The sequence below is a fragment of the Aotus nancymaae genome, unplaced genomic scaffold (genome assembly GCF_030222135.1).
Source record: "Aotus nancymaae isolate 86718 unplaced genomic scaffold, 86718_ANA_hifiasm-v0.15.2.pri h1tg000014l, whole genome shotgun sequence".
Lineage (NCBI taxonomy): Eukaryota > Metazoa > Chordata > Mammalia > Primates > Aotidae > Aotus > Aotus nancymaae.
In genome coordinates this window covers 123,958,445-123,975,649 of record NW_026988425.1, presented here as the reverse complement: position 1 = coordinate 123,975,649, position 17,205 = coordinate 123,958,445, and the positions used below count along the sequence as shown (strand labels likewise).

Here is a 17,205-nt window from a genome sequence, read left to right as displayed (position 1 = left end):
AAAAATTACAAAATGTACTCCTTGGAGGAGTCATAAAAATACTAAAGAAACTTTACAGTAGCATGAAAGCTACCTGCATTCAGTAGAAAGCAGCCAATTCTTTCTTGTGATGCTGAGCAGCAGCAGGGAGCCACAGCTGCCAGTTAGCCACGCATTTTCAGTTTAGGATATTTTCAGCTTACAATGGATTCATCAGGACTTAAGTCATGATAAGTTAAGACATTGTCATGATAAACCCATTGAGTCATCATGGATCATGACTCATGAGAACATCATGAATCAAAAGAGTATCAGTAAAGTGAGAGAAATTAGATTTGCTTGACTTCAAGTACTTTAAATATGTATTTGTAGTGGAAATTTGATTGTTAACACTATTTTTTCTTTTCTCTCTTCAGGGCATTCCTTAAGCATTCAGCAGAACTTGTATACATGCTAGAAAGCAAACATCTCTCTGTAGTCCTACAAGGTAACTAAAGTAACTCCTGACAGCACCATGAGCACCATGCCAGCCAACTGTGGTTTACTGCTTGTCCCATTCAAGTTTTAGCTATCTCTTATTTACTACAGTACCAGCAAATACATTACAGATTTTGCACATTATTTGAGTAAAACAGTGGCACGGGCTGGGCACAGTGGCTCAAGCCTGGAATTCCAGCACTTTGGGAGGCTGAGGTGGGTGGATCACTTGAGGTCAGAAGTTCAAGATCAGCCTGGCTAATAAGGCAAAACCCCATTTCTACTGAAAATACAAAAATTAGCCAGGCGTGGTGGTGTGCACTTGTAGTCTCAGCTACTTGGGAGGCTGAAGCACAAGAATCACTGGAACCTTGGAGGCAGAGGTTGTAGTGAGCAGAGATCACACCACTACACTCCAGCCTGGGCAACACAGAGAGACTCTGTCTCAAAAAAAGAAAAAAAAAACAAAAAAAACCAGTGGCACAAGGACTGAAAATAGAATAGAAGGGAGTCCAGGTTTTACCCTTTATTAAATTATCCTTTCTATTTTATGGGAAGGGTGGGTCCCGTCTTTTATTGGATTAATACTTGGTGATAATTTTGACAGGGCTTTCTCTCTAATTTTGCTGTCTTTCTAATTCATACAAATTTGTTTTAGTTTAAATACCTTCTGGCTCATGCTAAATTATCACTGTAAGGGAATAGTTTGATATCAAAGAAATAGACTGAACTGAATAGCTAGTAATGTAATATTTGGTAGGAATAAACAGCAACATAAAAAATCTTACAGTTAAGCAAAGGATAATTTTAAATAACATTGTAGCTAATAAAATTTCTAAGTTTGCAGATAGACTAAAAACTACCTTCTGATAATACAGTAGGCCCTTTTTATCCATGGGTTTCCCATCTGTTGTCAACCAACTCAGGATTGAAAATATTGGGGGGAAAAATTTCAGCCATACTGAACATGAACAGACATTTTTTCCTTGTCATTATCCCCTAAACAGTGTAGTATAACCACTATTTACATAGCATTTACATTGTATTAGGTATTATAAATGATCTAGAGGTGATTTAAAGTATACAGGAGGATGTGCATAGGTTCTGTGCAAATACTACATCATTTTATATCTGGGACTTAAATATTCATGGATCTTGGTATCCAAGGGAGGTCCTGGAATGAGTTCCTTATGGATACTGAGGATGACTATATATTCATGTAGCATAGGTGTATGAATACAAAATGTTGCTTAAGCTTGAAGAAGCACTTTTTTTTCTGAAACCTAGTTTCACTCTTGTCACCTAGGCTGGAGTGCAGTAGCACAGTCTTGGCTCACTGCAACCTTCACCTCCTGGGTTCAAGTGATTCTCCTGCTTCAGCCTCCCAAGTAGCTGGAATTACAAGCATGTAGTGCCATGCCCGGCTAATTTTTGTGTTTTTAGTAGAGACGGGGGTTTCACTTGTGTTGGCCAAGTTCGTCTCAAACTCCTGACCTTAGGTGATCCGCCTCAGCCTCCCTAAGTGCTGGGATTATAGGCATGAGCCACTGCACCCAGCCAAGCTTGCAAAAGTACTTTTAACAATGTCAAACTTAATTGACTTTGATGAGGCAAAAATCTTTAAAACTTTTAGGAAAAAAATAAAATAGTAATGTGTCATATAAAGTAATCCTGAACTGATGCAGCCAGAGTGTGTGTTTAACTCACAAATGCATGCAGCGCCTAATAGTCACAATTTCTCTCTCATCCAGCGGGTGTTCTCATCATATTGGAAAATCCTGTTTATCCTCCATTTGCATTTGTAATACAAAGGACCTCAGAAGTAGTACTGAACCTTCATTTTACTAACATTTTTATATTAAAGTTTAGTTAAAATTTAAATACTATAAAATTCACTCGTTTTTGAATTTGTAATTCAATAATTGTTAGTAAATATAGAGTCTAGTTTTAGAAATTTTTCATCACCCCAAAAAGACCTGCATCCCAGCTCCAGGCAGTCACTAATCTTTCTGTCTGTAGATTTTCCTTTTCTCAGCATGTTCATATAAATGGAATCATACAATTTGTGGTCTTTTACCTCTGGCTTCTTTCATTCCACATACATGTTTTTGAGGTTCGTTCATGTAGCATGTATCAGCAATCTGTTCCTTTTTATTTCTGAATCGTTTTCCACTATTTAAATGCATTTTGCTTACCCATTTACCTGTTGATTGGCATTTGGGTTGTTTCTTCTTTGTAGCTGTTATGAATTATGCTGCTCCATTTATTTAGATTTTTCATTTTATCAGCAGTGTTTTATTGTGCAAGTCTTATGCTTATTTTGTTAAATCTCTTAAGTAATATTACTGTGAATATAATTATTAATTTCATTTTCAGGTTTATAGTGTGCTCAGATTGTTGTGTATCGAATTTCTGTGACCTTACGGGCCTCATTTATTAGTTCTAGTAGTTATTTTGTGGATTGCATAGGAGTTTTTACATATAGGATCATATTGTCTGCAAATAGAGTTTTTACCTTTTTCTTTCTTATCTGGATGCCTTTTCTTTTCTTTTTCTTGCCTAATTGCTCTGGCTAGATTCTCCAGGACAATCAGATGGCGATGTGTAGAGAACAGACATCCTTGTCGTCTTCCTGATCTTAGGGAGAACGTATCCAGTCTTTCACCAATGAGAATAACATTAATTGTAGTTTTTTTATGGATGTCTCTGATCAGTTTAAAGAAGTTTCCTTTTATTCCTAAACAGGAATGAATGTAGAATTTTTCTACATCTGATAAGATGATCGTGTTAGTTTTGTCCTTTATTTTATTACTGTGGTATGTTACTATGATTGACAAATGTTAAACCAACTTTGCATTCCTGGATAATTTGGTTTACTCATATTTTTATTGATTTTTACATCTGTAATCAACAAGGATATTGGTCAGTAGGTTTCTTCTGATTTCCCTGGCTTTGATAATTCCGACCTCGTTGAAAAGGACAACTGTAAAAGACAGGAGGGAATTGTTAGCCACAGTTTCCAGGTGGTAGCAAATGGTCCCACTTTCCCCATTCACTTCTTAGTATTGCTGTGTGGAGTTGTCAGTAGAAAGATTACCTTATACTTAATACCTTAACAAAAGAACAGTAGAGTGGAGTCTAGAAGAATTTTCTACCACAAATCATTCAAATATAAAAGGTGTGACTGATGAGCCTTTATTATCTGGCAAATATCCATTATAAAAGACCATCTTCTATTAAGTGCTAATTTAGTTTATCTACAAGTCTGTAATATTTTAGAGTTGCTAGAATCCAGTAAAATTTCCTTATACAGATTATCTGGAAGGCAGCCTAGGTGTGCAGAACACTAAATTATCTAGTTTACCTTTCCTTCCCTTTCTCTCTCAGCATTTTTGTATGTCGTAATCATCTTCTTTGCATTTTATTGACAGAGGAGGAAGGAAGAGACTTGAGCTGTTTAGTCGCTTCTCTTGTTCAAGTGATGCTGGATCCCTATTTTAGGACAATTGTTGGATTTCAGAGTCTGATACAAAAGGAGTGGGTCATGGCAGGATATCAATTCCTAGACAGATGCAACCATCTGAAGAGATCAGAGAAAGAGGTAACAAAATCTTCATGCCTTTTTATCAGTCTTTAAAAGATGAAGGGGCTTTTAAAAAATACTGTATTTCGTACAACTTAGCTTCCTTAGTCCAAAGCTAGCTAATGGATTAGAGTTCAAATTGATGTATTTATTATAAAGATTCTCGTAACTATGAGGGTGAAGTTTTTTAAAGTTGTCTATTGAATTTGTCTTAGTGGAAAAGTGCTGAAAAAATTCTGAATAAAATCCTGTCAAACAGATGACAAGCACGTTAGCTATTTGGAAAAATCACTTTTGGAATATCACATTTTCTTAAAATGGGATACACGGGTTATGATGGAAAGTTTGAGAGGGCCACTTTTGTAACAGCTGTGGAGTTAGTGGTTGCCTTAGATTTATAGTTAGACTGTGGAAGACCTTACAAACATCTCAGAGGCCAGGCAAGTCAGATCAGTTTTTAGAAGATTGTTTCAGAGACCACCATTTGACTTGTGGTGTCTCATAAAAAATAGTGGTCATCAGCTGCTGCACTTGGGGACACACCATGTGACCTAGGCTGATAGCAAAGTGTTTTCTGATGGTGAGCCTACAGGATCAACCAAAAATTACAGAAGTTTGTTGATGGTTTGGTTTTGTTATAAAATCTAAAGAATTGCTTCTAGGTCATGCTTAAACACATATTTTGCTCTTCCTCCTTTATATAGTGGCAACCTACTCAGCCGTGTGCTTTGCCAATTCAAGTTGTTACACTTATTGGACAAATAAGGGTTGTGATGTTTATCATGGTCGAACATTACTTCTTGGGTTTGTTAGATGTTTATCATCTATCCTTAGCTCAGCTTAGGAGCCGAGTGTTTTAGGCTTAGATGTTTTCTCATTCATCTCTTCTTTAACATCAGCAGTACGTTTTGAAGTCAGTGTGAATGGCTGAAGGATAACATTAAATGATCCCATTTATCTTTGTATTTGCCAGTCTCCTTTATTTTTGCTATTTTTGGATGCTACCTGGCAGCTATTAGAACAATATCCCGCAGCTTTCGAGTTCTCAGAAACCTACCTGGCAGTGTTGTATGACAGCACCCGGATCTCACTGTTTGGCACCTTCTTGTTCAACTCGCCTCACCAGCGAGTGAAGCAAAGCACGGTAAGCGACCCTGTGGCCCTGGCTACATTTTTCTTGTTTTTACAGCTTCATCAAGGCATAACTGAAGTATAATTAACTGCCTATTTAATATGATTTAAAACTCTCTTACTACCATTTTCAGCTGAAATTTCTGAATGAACTAAAGACACAAAAATCTAGGAAATTATTTTTATGAGTGAACATTTTTTATGTTTTACTCTGATGTAATTTTTTGTAGTAAACCCCTTTAAAGATGTACATTAACCACCTTAAATGTCATGCTTTTGTATTTATATTTTACATTTGGGCTATTGGGTAGTAAAAACCATTTGGGCTATTGGGTAGTAAAAACCAAAGCCCTGTTATAGGACGTTTATTTTCTAGGTCAGCAGGATAAAAAGTTGTACAAAACAAGATTATTTTCCTTCAAGAGTTCTAAGTTTCCCATCACAATTCATTGATCTAGAGGAAGAGTCATTTATGACTAAGCAGGGTCTCAAGGCAAACTTGAAACTAGCTACTGCTTGCCACTGGTGGGAACCATTCTGGACCAAAGTGCTGTCTCACCCACACTTGAACCAACAACAGAAGCTGACAATCGCTGCAGAGACCGTTCAGAGAAGCAGAAAGGGGTAGCTCTTGTGGGCCTTCAGGAAGCCTGTCTAGGAAGTCGATTACCCTCACAGTGAGCTCCGGGGTCTTCAGCCTCAGCAGTAAGGCCCTGGGCTGGGAAGTGTGGCCTGGGGAGCAGGAAACCTGAATTCTGGCCCTGGTCTGGGAAAAGTGCTCCGCCCATGTTCCGCTCGGGCTTCAGCCTGAATCCACGTTCCTTACCTGTAAAATGGATCTGTCAGACTAACAATTCTGCCTTTAGTCTCATTGTATGAGGTGAAAACATTTTGTAAACTGTGAAGCATTATGCAAATTTTCCTAAAGACATATGAATTATTCTGGATTTGTTGGTGTAAAAGACAAAACACACTGGTTAGTTAAGGAGCTGATTTTATTCAGGCTATTGTAGGAGGGAGAATTTAATTAATGGGTGTCCCAAAGAAAAGGCCAAAGCCTGGGATATTTTATAGTCAGAAAACAGGGGAATCAGGAGGGAGGGCAGTCTGATTTCAGTTCACGGGAGTCAGTTCTCAGGACACGAAAAGCAGGAGGGATTGTCCAACATTGCCACTTTTGGGGAGCCCAGGGCTCAAAGAAGCTCAACACTGTCAGCCTGTCTCTACAAAAAATAAAAAATTAGCCTGATGTAGTGGTGCACACCTGTGGTCCCAGCTACTGGGGAGGCTGAGGCAGGAGGATGGCTTAAGCCCAGGAGGCAGAGATTGCAGTGAGCTGAGACGGTCACTGCACTTCAGCCTGGGTGACAGAGTCAGAGTCTGTCCCCTGGACCAGTGATACAGGCTCAGAGGCTCCTGAGGCATGGAACGCTTGTTTGTTGCTAAAATACACGCTCTCTCAGTTGCTCATTTTCATTTGTCGTCACCGTGATCATTCTTGGGCCCCCCATCTGCTTTGAGCTAGGCTTGCCCTCGGCCTTGTTTGCTTCTCTCAGCTCTTCCCCATTCTCTCCCGTCACTACCCCATGCACACAGTGTGAGCCTACAAAAGGTGCATGAGGCAAGGACAAAGACTTTGGGGTCTGGGGACTGGGGAGTGCACTGGGTGGGTATCTGCGTGGAGGACTCCCAGCCCCCAGACACCACTGCCTCTGCTGCTTGGCTGATGCTGCGTATGCTGAGACTTCTCACCAGGAGTGAGTGTTACTGAATTGTATCGAGGGAGCTGTAAAAAATACCTTCTACAAGTATTTCATCTGCTTTCTCTGTTCATGTTCTAGTGCTCTATTTGTTTAATTTGGCTTTTTCAAAAGCTTTTTCTAGTGTTATAGCTCTGTTAGAATTTGTCTAGTAGGCTTTCTGGTTTTTGCTAGAAAGCTCCCCCACCCAAAAAAAAGAAAAAGCTTTTTCTGACAAATACTAACATGAATCTCCCTCTCCCTTCCTCCCTAGCAAGAACTGGTCATTGACTAAGGGTCATGATTCTTTTTTTTTTTTTTTTTTTTAAAAGACAGGGTTTCACCATGTTGGTCAGGCTGATCTTGAACTCCTGACCTCAGGTGATCCACCCGCCTTGGCCTCCAAAGTGCTTGGATTACAGGCGTGAGCCACCGCGCCTGGCAGGGTCATGATTCTTAACTGTCCTCAGCCTCTTCCACACAGCCAAAAGCCCAAAGCATTTCTTTTTTTTCCATTCTGAGGCTACCTTAGGTGCTAGTAGCCAGGTAGTGTTTATAGAAAATCTGATATCCCTTGGAGATAAATATTTTTCATTTTCACCTTTTAAAAAGGAGTACATCTTTTTCTTTTAAGACTGAATCTGGCTCTGTTACCCAGGTGGTGTGATCTCAGCTCACTGCAACCCCTGCCTCCCGGGCTCAAGCACTCCTCTCACCTCAGCCACCTGAGAAGCTGCGACTACAGGCACATGCCACCAAACCTAGCTAATTTTTGTATTTTTTGTAGAGTCAGGGTTTTGCCATGTTGCCCAGTCTGGTCTTGAACTCATGAACTCAAGTGGTCCACCCATCTCAGCCTTCCAAAGTAATGGGATTACAGGTATGAGCCATCACACTTAGCCAAGAGGACAGTTTCTGTATACTTACTGAAGGGCCATTAAAATAGGTTCGGGTTCATGTTTTACTAGATTTCAGCTCTTGACAGTGTCTAAAGCAAATGAGTTGTTTTTAATCCATGTACGTGTATGATGAAATTGCAAGTGACTAAAAATTTTTAAGAATATGTATATTTGGTTCTTGATGAATTTTTAATTATTCGAAATAGAAAATTTTGTAAACATTTAAAAAATATTCTGTGCTGTTACACAGCGTATCCATTTCTTGATGATTCCAGGCCGCCACTGTGGCAGGGAGTGCCACCTGACCTCCTGACTGCTAAATATTTTTTCTTAGTAACATTCTTTGCCTTTTTAATAATTTCCAAATAAATTCTTGGGGTTTTTTTGGTAGAAAATTTGGAGAGTACTAAAAGGTACAGAACAAAGAATCCAACATTTCCCACCGTCCAGAGACTCTGGGGATATGTCCTCCAGGGAACTGTTGTATATACGCTGCTGTGGTAGTCTTCTGCCATCACTCAGCTGAGAGTCCTTTCTCCACATTGCTAAATGTGACTGCTTCACAGAGATGGTCTAGGCTGCCTTCCAGAGGAGCTCCGTGTCTTCCTCACAGTGAAGTGATTGGCTGTCACCCTGTAGCCTTGTGTTGCCTCCGTTTACTGCAGTGAGAAGCCAGATAACCAGGCCAGAGGTGGAATCCTGTGAAGAGGGGTCTCCTGTGCACATGCTCTCCATGGTCTTAGCCACCTGCTAGGACTATAGGGGAGTCAATTCCTTCCTCTCTATCCTGAGTCTGTGGCCTGTGATTTGAGATCACTGACTCAGTGAAGTGTAGCTCCCCACTTAGAAAATTAACTTATAAAATTGGTGGTAGTGATTTCCATCCAAAGATTTTGTTAGTCCATTTACCAACAGGTAACTGCTTAAATGTACTGACCGTGTGCTCATAAAAGTAAAATATTATAATTACAGAAATAAATTCAACATGTTTAAGACTTTATGGTATCAGGTTAGTGAAATTTCTCTTAATAATATTCTTATTGCACAAAGGGCACAGCTTCCTTGGGGTCCTAAGGCAGAGGGCACCTGAATAACACACTCCTTGTTTATGGGGACTGTCGGGCTTCTCTGTGCTCAAGGGCCAGGAGCGCCTCCTCTCTTGAAGTGAAAGTGCCACTCTGGTGGGTTTTGAGGGCTGCAGTACAGAACATTTAACCTATATAATGATGAATAGCTCATCTGAGAAAAGGAATTCATGAGAAAATCTTTAGTTTTGCATCTTTTCACAGATGTTCAAATACTTTATTTTGCAGGAATTTGCTATAAGCAAAAATATCCAATTGGGTGATGAGAAGGGCTTAAAATTCCCCTCCGTTTGGGACTGGTCACTCCAGTTTACAGCAAAGGACCGCACCCTTTTCCATAATCCCTTCTACATTGGAAAGAGCACACCTTGTGTACAGAATGGCTCCATCAAGTCTTTTAAACGGACAAAGGTAAATGACAGCTAACAAAACCTGATGTTGGCTCACATGTAACCAAACACATCTTTTTCAGAACAGAGAGCATTAAAAGTAAAGGTACTTCCAACAGTAACACTGCTAATGGCAGTTTCTGAGGGGTCATTCCCTTTTTAACTGAAATGACTATATCCCGACTGACTTCTTGGTGTCTGAGGCCCACAAAGCCTCAGTACCTGAGCATGGGCAGACTGCGGCTCTGAGCCTGCCGGCCCCATTTACTGAAACCCATCTAGTCTGCTGTTCTTGATACAATCAGCCAGGTCTCAGTTTTTTTCCCAACCCTAGTCTTAGAACTTATCCATGAGCAAATTAGTGGCTAGCAGGTACTCTCATCCCTATTCCTATTCAGGCTGATGGTGACAGCCTAGGTAGAGTCAACACCTAAGAAAAATTTTAAGGGGAGGAGGATTAGAATACGGACTGCAAAGAAGGGAGGAAAATGTTCTTTGAAGTGAAAATTCCATTAATTTTTCATAGTATTGAGTTTATATTTGCCATTGCATCCTTACAATCTTTCTAAAAAGGGAAACCCCGGAACATAATGGTAAAATCTCTTCTGTATAGAAAAGCTACAGCTCCACACTAAGAGGAATGCCGTCTTCCTTAAAGAATGGAATCATCAGTGACCAAGAATTACTTCCAAGGAGAAATTCATTGATATTAAAACTAAAGCCAGATCCACCTCAGCAAACCAACAGCCAGAACAGTGATATGGAGCAGTATTTTAGAGAATGGTTTTCCAAGCCAGTTGACCTGCACGCTGTTATTCTGCCACGTGTCTCTGGAACACACTTAAAACTATGGAAACTGTGCTACTTCCGCTGGGTTCCCGAGGCCCAGATCAGCCTAGGCGGCTCCATCACAGCCTTTCACAAGCTCTCCGTCCTGGCCGATGAAGTCGACGTGCTGAACAGGATGCTGCGGCAGCAGCGCAGTGGCCCCCTAGAGGCCTGCTATGGGGAGCTGGGCCAGAGCAGGATGTACTTCAGAGCCAGTGGCCCCAAGGACACCTCAGGGACGCCAGAGTTTCTCTCCTCCTCATTTCCATTTTCTCCTGTAGGGAATCTATGCAGACGAAGCATTTTAGGAACGCCATTAAGCAAATTTTTAAGTGGGGCCAAAATATGGTTGTCTACTGAGACATTAGCAAATGAAGACTAAAATAGGATGTTTTCTGAACATTTTGAGGGAAGCTGTAAACTTTTTTCCTCCAAATTCAAATTGCTAACCTAGGCATTTGAAGCTCTAATAACTTTATATGTAAGAATAATAGTTGGAATTTGCACTAATATTTAAAAACATGTTGAATCATGCTTTTTTTCACACTTACTGTAAAACAAATTTTGTTTCTGTCCTCTTTCTGTCATTACAGGTCTGGCTCTTGTAACTGTGATCAAACTTCATTTTTCTGTCTGCTACATTTTTGTCTCCATCCATTTTTCCTACTGCCTCCTGAAGGCTATCTGATAGTCACATTAGCAACCCCAAGCAGCAAACAGGAAAGATAAGAAATTTGCATTTTGTATCATTTTCAGTTACATCTGATAAAACCTCCAGCAGGCTTTAGGAAGTATTCATGTATTTTTCTGGTCACTTTCTGTCATCTCTAATTGAACTCACCTGATGAAGGTTCAGTGTTCTGTGGCCAGAATTTATTTTAGATCACCTTCTTAGAGACCTTAGATCACTGTGTTTTGAAATCGGGAGTTTGCTTTTAACTTCATAGGGCTAACTTTAAAATGATGTGCACTGTTAACTTTAAAGCATTTGCTGTAGATAATTAAACTTAGAAGTGCCTTTGACATTAAGATACAAATATTACAGAAGAAACTATAATTTTACTTCTAAAATTGGGGTGTGAAAATCCCATTGCATATCGGAAATAGGCTTTTCATATTAAGCGTCATAGCCAGGAGTCCCCAAAGTCCTGTTCCTCTGAAAGCCACTGGGGAGTGGCCTGTGGGAGGCTGATTCCTCTGAGAGGTTAGTGGTGTAGACAGGAGAGTGCCAACTATGCCAAAACCCACCCTCAAAAACAAGGCTTGCTGGGAGGCATGCTGGGCTTGGCCATCAGTATTTCTAACATGGTAAACTATCGCTGGCATTTCTCCTTGGAAGTAACTAACGAGGTCATTAGTTGGGCGCCTGCACAGATATTTTCCTTCTCTCATAGCTCCTAATGCTTAGGAATAGAGGAGAAATAAAAATGGATTCTCTGAGAACGCTGCCATTTGAATAAATAGTGAGAGAAGTGCTCCCCAACCTCCAACTTTTGACAGCAAAGTTGAGAATAAGCAGACAGTTGTTTGCTTGATCTGAAACTCCCTCATTTCCAAACTGTGTGACAGGAACCTACCCACCACTGTAGAGGTCAAAGCTGAAGCTTACAGCAGTGAAACGGGGCACCACCTCCCCCACACTCCTTATTCCCTGCTTCAAACGTGGACGCTTTCAAATTTGACTGTTCGTTTCTTAAACTGCCATCCTAAGATATGGAAAATTGTTATAGTAATAAGTGTCTAGTTAGCTTATTTCCTTTTCTAAAACAAATTTTTTCAAGATAGCTATATTTTATATGTATTGAGTAGCTGTTTCTATTTGAATTATTTGCCTTTTAAAAATTTATATTGTCTCTGGATATAACAGGACAGGAGTTCTTAGAAAATATCTTAAGAAATTTACTTTATGGGTAAACCCAAGGTTTTTGCCAACTTGTTGCCTAGAAAATAAGGGCTATTTTTAGTTTATACAAATAGAATTATTAAACATTTTTACAGTCCTTGATTGGAAACCAGACCCAGTCTCCTTATAACATCACAGTGTATCCTACCATTGACAGTGTAATTGTAATTCTCCCTTTTTCATTTAGCTGCTTTTTTATTATGACTAAATGTTTGGATTGAGCATTTTTCCCTCTGTAATTTTCTTCCCTCACATTTCTGTATTTTAACTCCTGTAGTATTTTTTTTGTTGTTAATTTACAAGTTTAAAAGTATTAGGTACTATTAATAATGGTTTAAAATGGAAAAATGCCTATTTTATGATAACCAGATGTAGTGAAAGAGTTTTATTTTTTGGCCGGGCGCGGTGGCTCAAGCCTGTAATCCCAGCACTTTGGGAGGCCGAGGCGGGTGGATCACGAGGTCAAGAGATCGAGACCATCCTGGTCAACATGGTGAAACCCCGTCTCTACTAATAGAAAAAATTAGCTGGGCATGGTGGCGCGTGCCTGTAATCCCAGCTACTCAGGAGGCTGAGGCAGGAGAATTGCCTGAACCCAGGAGGCGGAGGTTGCGGTGAGCCGAGATCGCGCCATTGCACTCCAGCCTGGGTAACAAGAGCAAAACTCTGTCTAAAAAAAAAAAAAAAAAAAAAAAGAGTTTTATTTTTGCTGGACAGTTGTTATATCATGATTATTGTGCCACAGTTTATTGTGCATAATATGAAAAACAACTATGACAGCCTTCAGTCAGGCCAGGCTAAAGCTAGCTGCTCAGTACTTCTGCCGTCAGGACACGTGGTGACAGCAGTGCTGTGGCTGCACAGAGCGCACTAGAGAGAGCTCAGCACCCCTGCTGCCCCCCAGCAGAGCCCGTGTGGGGGAACGCCGCGCAGATGCTGATGCGCTGGATGAAATTTCTAGTATTGAAAGTAAAGGTGTACAGTTTCTTGCTGTCATTTTATGATGGAAACCAATTTTGAAACGAAAAATGTCTAACTTTATTTAAGGAAAGGATATTAATTTGTACTAACAGAGGGTGAAAGCTGTTGACATCCGTCAGCAAAATCCGCTTGCCGCAGTAGTAACCTCAAGTGGTTAAAACTTTATTTCCAGAGAAAACTAAAACCTTAGTGCCTAAAATTGATGACTTGAGTTCAAGTGGGATGAGCAGGAAGATGTGCGATCTTCTTGTTTAAAAGTAATGAATGTGAAGGAAATTTTGGTTGCTTAATAAAATTTCCACAGCAACTGTTTGTGGTTGTCAGTATGAAATCATCTACAGGAACACGGTGATGGAAGATGTGAAGGTATCTTCTCTGTTCCATACTTCCGTGTCATCCATGGGACGTTTCTGCTTGCCCTCTAAAGCCAGGTAGTGATCAGTAACTTTTTTTAACAGTAATTCAGAAGTGGCTCAAGTTAAAGCCATGTGGATATTGATGGACAGTGCCCTAACTGGTCCTTCCATTCAATAAATATAAAAACTAGGAGTAATATTCCCCCAAGAAGGCCTCAGAACAAGTCAAGAGACTGGGATTACAGTCCCTGACTCCTGGGCCTGGTGCATGGATAAATCACCTTTCTACCACACCCCTTGCCCAGCCTGAGACACTCCCACAAATAAGCAGCCCTGATTTGACTGTACTGTCAACAGAGAAAATACCCTGATCTAGTTATTAGGGGTGGTCCCAAGGAGAAGGACAATGAGTGACAACTACCTCTGATAAAGACTTCACTCCTTTCATGATCCGGGCCTGATCAGTAGAACAAGCATTTAGATGTCTTAACACAGCTTCATGAGAATTTTTAAATAATTCCTAAAATTGGAATTTCAACTGTTTCTGCCACCTTAGATAACCATAATAACAGCTAAATGTGTAGGGCAGTAAAGAAAAATTGAAGATTCTCGGTTTCCCATATTATTAATTACTTGAAGGAAACGTTGGTTATGCTACTTTTTTACAAAAAATCTAAAAATATGAATCATCACTTGTTTTTGAGTTTTCCAGCTTTTTGCATGTCTAATCACATAAATGCATCCAGCTCCAAAAATGGTCAACAAGGTTTTTCCCTTTTAAGTTCATTACCGGCTGGGTGTGGTGGCTCACGCCTGTAATCCCAGTATTTTGGGAGGCCAAGGTAGGTGGATCACTTGAGGTCAGAAGTTCAAGATCAGCCTGGCCAACAAGGCAAAACCCCATCTCTACTAAAAACACAAAAATTAGCCGGGTGTGGTGGTGCACACCTGTAGTCCCAGCTACTGGGGAGGCTGAGGCAGGAGAATTGCTTGAACCCAGGAGGCAGAGGTTGCAGTGAGCCAAGATCACACCACTGCTCTCCAACCTGGGCAACAAAGTGAGACTCTGTCTCGTGGGGGGGAAGCTCATTATTTACTGTGTGTGGAATCAATGAGTGTATTCAAGCAAACACTATTTTGTGATACACTGACACTACGATGACAAGTCAAACTATCAGGTTTATAACGGACAATAACAAAATTAATTAAAACATGATGTTTTATATGAAAATCTTACATCAGTGTATGACCAAATATCCCCAATTCCATAGCTCTTAGCTAAGGCTTTGGCTCTTTGCTCCAACTGCAACCACATGGCAGACTTCTACTTCGGCCCCCAGCTTCTGCAGTTCGTCCAACCAGATCATCTGCTTATGTGAAAGGCGATCACTGGGGCCTTTAACTTCCACCAGCTTTAAGAGAAATTTTTAAAAGTTATTAGTATCTTACTGAAACTGAAAAGCCTTCCCAATAAGTTACCGTAGTTGTCACTGACACGATTTAAACGGCTCTTCTGCTTTCTCACTGTATTTGTAAGCGTAACACAAATATACAAATGGTCCTTCACTTACAATGGTTCACCTTAGGATTTTTTGACTTTAAAATGGTGCAAAAGTGATACGTATTCAATAGAAACCATGCTGAGTTTTGATCTTTTCCCAGTATGATACTCGATGCTGGGCAGCAGCAGTGAGCCACAGCTCCCAGTCAGCCACACGATCATGAGGGTAACCAGTACTCTACGGTGTGCAGAGGACTAGATGATTCTGCCCAACTCTAGGCTGATGCATGCGTTCTGAGCACATTTAAGGTAAGCTAAGCTAAGCTATGAGGTTTTGGTGGGGTTAAGTATGTTAAACACATTTTCAACTTAAGATTTTCAGTTGATGTGTAGGATTGGTCAGGGCATATCTCCATCACAAGTTGAGGACCGTCTGTATGTAGCTAAGAAATTTATTCAGAAATGTTTCTATTCTGTAGAAACTACACAGTTCTTCACAGAAGATCAGTAAGTGCATTCTTAGTATAGCAAATGAAAAATTCTTTTAAGGCGTGCACTGGGTTTTACTTCGCTACTTAAAACCTTCCAGTTATCTGTTACATTTTCAATTAGCTCTAAACTTCTTGCCATGACCAGTCTCTTCCCTATCCAAGGCCCTCACTTCCACTTGCTACTTGCTGTTCCCATTGCCTGGGACATTTCTCCCTGTTCTTGGTATGCCTGACTTCTTACCTTTAAATGCTCAGCTTAAACTCATCTTGAGAGGTCACAGCTCTAAGTAGCTCCTCCCTATGCATTTCTTTCATGGCATTCATAACATAAAAATATGTACTACATGTCATCTTCATAATGGCAGGAATTGTGTTTTGTTCACTACACACCACTAGAAGACACAATAAAAACTATCCTAAAGTATAGAAAAAACATTTTAAATACAGCATTCAGCAGCCTAACAGACATTAAATTAGAGTCCCCAAAGGAACAAGAGAAAAAAATAAAGAAAAAAAATGGCCAAAATTTTTCCAGATTTGGAGAAAACTATAAACCCAAGGATTCAAGAAAATCAATGAATCTCAGCCCCCAAATGTAACAGTACCCTAGGAAATATTATACCTGTATAATCAGCAATAGAGGAGATATAGTCAAAGCAGCAAGAACTTATTTTTACTATTTTTCTAAACTTATCTTTAGGTCTACCATATGGGGTTTTTTTTTAATTGTACTTTAAGTTCTGGGGTACATGTGCAGATCTTGCAGGGTTGTTGCACAGGTACACACATGCCATGGTGGTTTGCTGTCTCCATCCCCCCATCACCTACATCAGGCATTTCTCCCAGTGTTATCCCTCCCCGCCCCCCGCTGTCCCTCCCTCGTCCCTCCCCCAGCCCCCGACCCCCCAACATGTCCCAGTGTGTGATGCTCCCCTCCCTGTGTCCATGTGTTCTCACTGTTCAACACCCGCCTATGAGTGAGAATATGAGGTGTTCAGTTTTCTGTTCTTTTGCCAGTTTGCTGAGAATGATAGTTCCATGATTGATCCATGTCCCTACGAAGGACACAAATGCATTGTTTTTTATGGCTGCATAGTATTCCATGGTGTATATGTGCCACATTTTCATTGTCCAGTCTATTATCAATGGGCATTTGGGTTGGTTCCAGGTCTTTACTATTGTAAACAGTGCTGCAGTGAACATACATGTGCATGTGTCTTTATAACAGAACGATTTATAATCCTTTGGGTATATACTCAGTAATGGGATTGCTGGGTCAAATGGAATTTGTATTTCTAGATCCTTGAGGAATCGCCACACTGTCTTCCACAATGGTTGAACTAATTTACACTCCCACCAACAGTGTAAAAGTGTTCCTATTTCTCAACATCCTCTTCAGCATCCGTTGTCTCCAGATTTTTTAATGATCGCCATTCTGACTGGCGTGAGATGGTATCTCAATGTGGTTTTGATTTGCATTTCTCTAATGACCAGTGATAATGAGAACTTTTTCATGTATTTCTTGGCCTCATATATATCTTCTTTTGAAAAGTGTCTGTTCATATCCTATGCCGACTTTTGAATGGGTTTTTTTTTTTCTTGTAAATCTGCTTTAGTTCTTTGTAAATTCTGGATATTAGCCCTTAGTCAGATGGGTAGATTACAAAAATTTTTTCCCATTCTGTTGGTTGCCCGTTCACTCTAATGATTGTTTCCTTTGCTGTACAGAAGCTCTGGAATTTAATTAGATCTCATTTATCTATTTTGACTTTTGTTGCCATTGCTTTTCGTGTTTTAGTCATAGGTAATACAATTCGCCTATGTCTTGAATTGTATTACCTAGGTTTCCTTCTAGGGTTTTTA

The 17,205-nt window shown here is 40.1% G+C and overlaps 2 protein-coding genes and 1 non-coding gene across 12 annotated transcripts in view; 2 read left to right on the top strand and 1 right to left on the bottom strand.

Moving 5' to 3' along the window:
- Positions 1 to 10,729, top strand: part of MTMR10 (myotubularin related protein 10) — a 65,320-nt gene extending 54,591 nt beyond the window's left edge. For both annotated transcript variants that reach the window (XM_012472474.3, XM_012472473.3), the window contains 5 exons: positions 396 to 466; positions 3,888 to 4,057; positions 5,013 to 5,183; positions 9,122 to 9,304; positions 9,896 to 10,729. In XM_012472474.3, coding sequence (XP_012327897.2) covers positions 396 to 466; positions 3,888 to 4,057; positions 5,013 to 5,183; positions 9,122 to 9,304; positions 9,896 to 10,492 — 1,192 coding nt within the window. In that variant the 3' untranslated portion in view covers positions 10,493 to 10,729. The remainder of the gene's footprint in view (positions 1 to 395; positions 467 to 3,887; positions 4,058 to 5,012; positions 5,184 to 9,121; positions 9,305 to 9,895) is intronic.
- The window catches only part of FAN1 (FANCD2 and FANCI associated nuclease 1), a 62,601-nt gene continuing 47,255 nt past the window's right edge, over positions 1,860 to 17,205 (bottom strand). For 6 of the 9 annotated variants that reach the window (XM_064376329.1, XM_064376332.1, XM_012472462.3 and 3 more), the window contains one exon: positions 14,512 to 14,762. In XM_064376329.1, the coding sequence (XP_064232399.1) occupies positions 14,625 to 14,762 (138 nt within the window). In that variant the 3' untranslated portion in view covers positions 14,512 to 14,624. Of the gene's footprint in view, positions 3,440 to 3,620; positions 5,997 to 14,511; positions 14,763 to 17,205 lie in introns of those variants that run through there. The other 3 variants (XR_010342654.1, XM_064376331.1, XM_064376330.1) reach the window with 3 other exon arrangements.
- On the top strand, positions 7,052 to 7,113 carry LOC135275005 (U7 small nuclear RNA). Its single transcript, XR_010342731.1, has one exon. It is a non-coding gene; the product is annotated as a U7 small nuclear RNA (small nuclear RNA).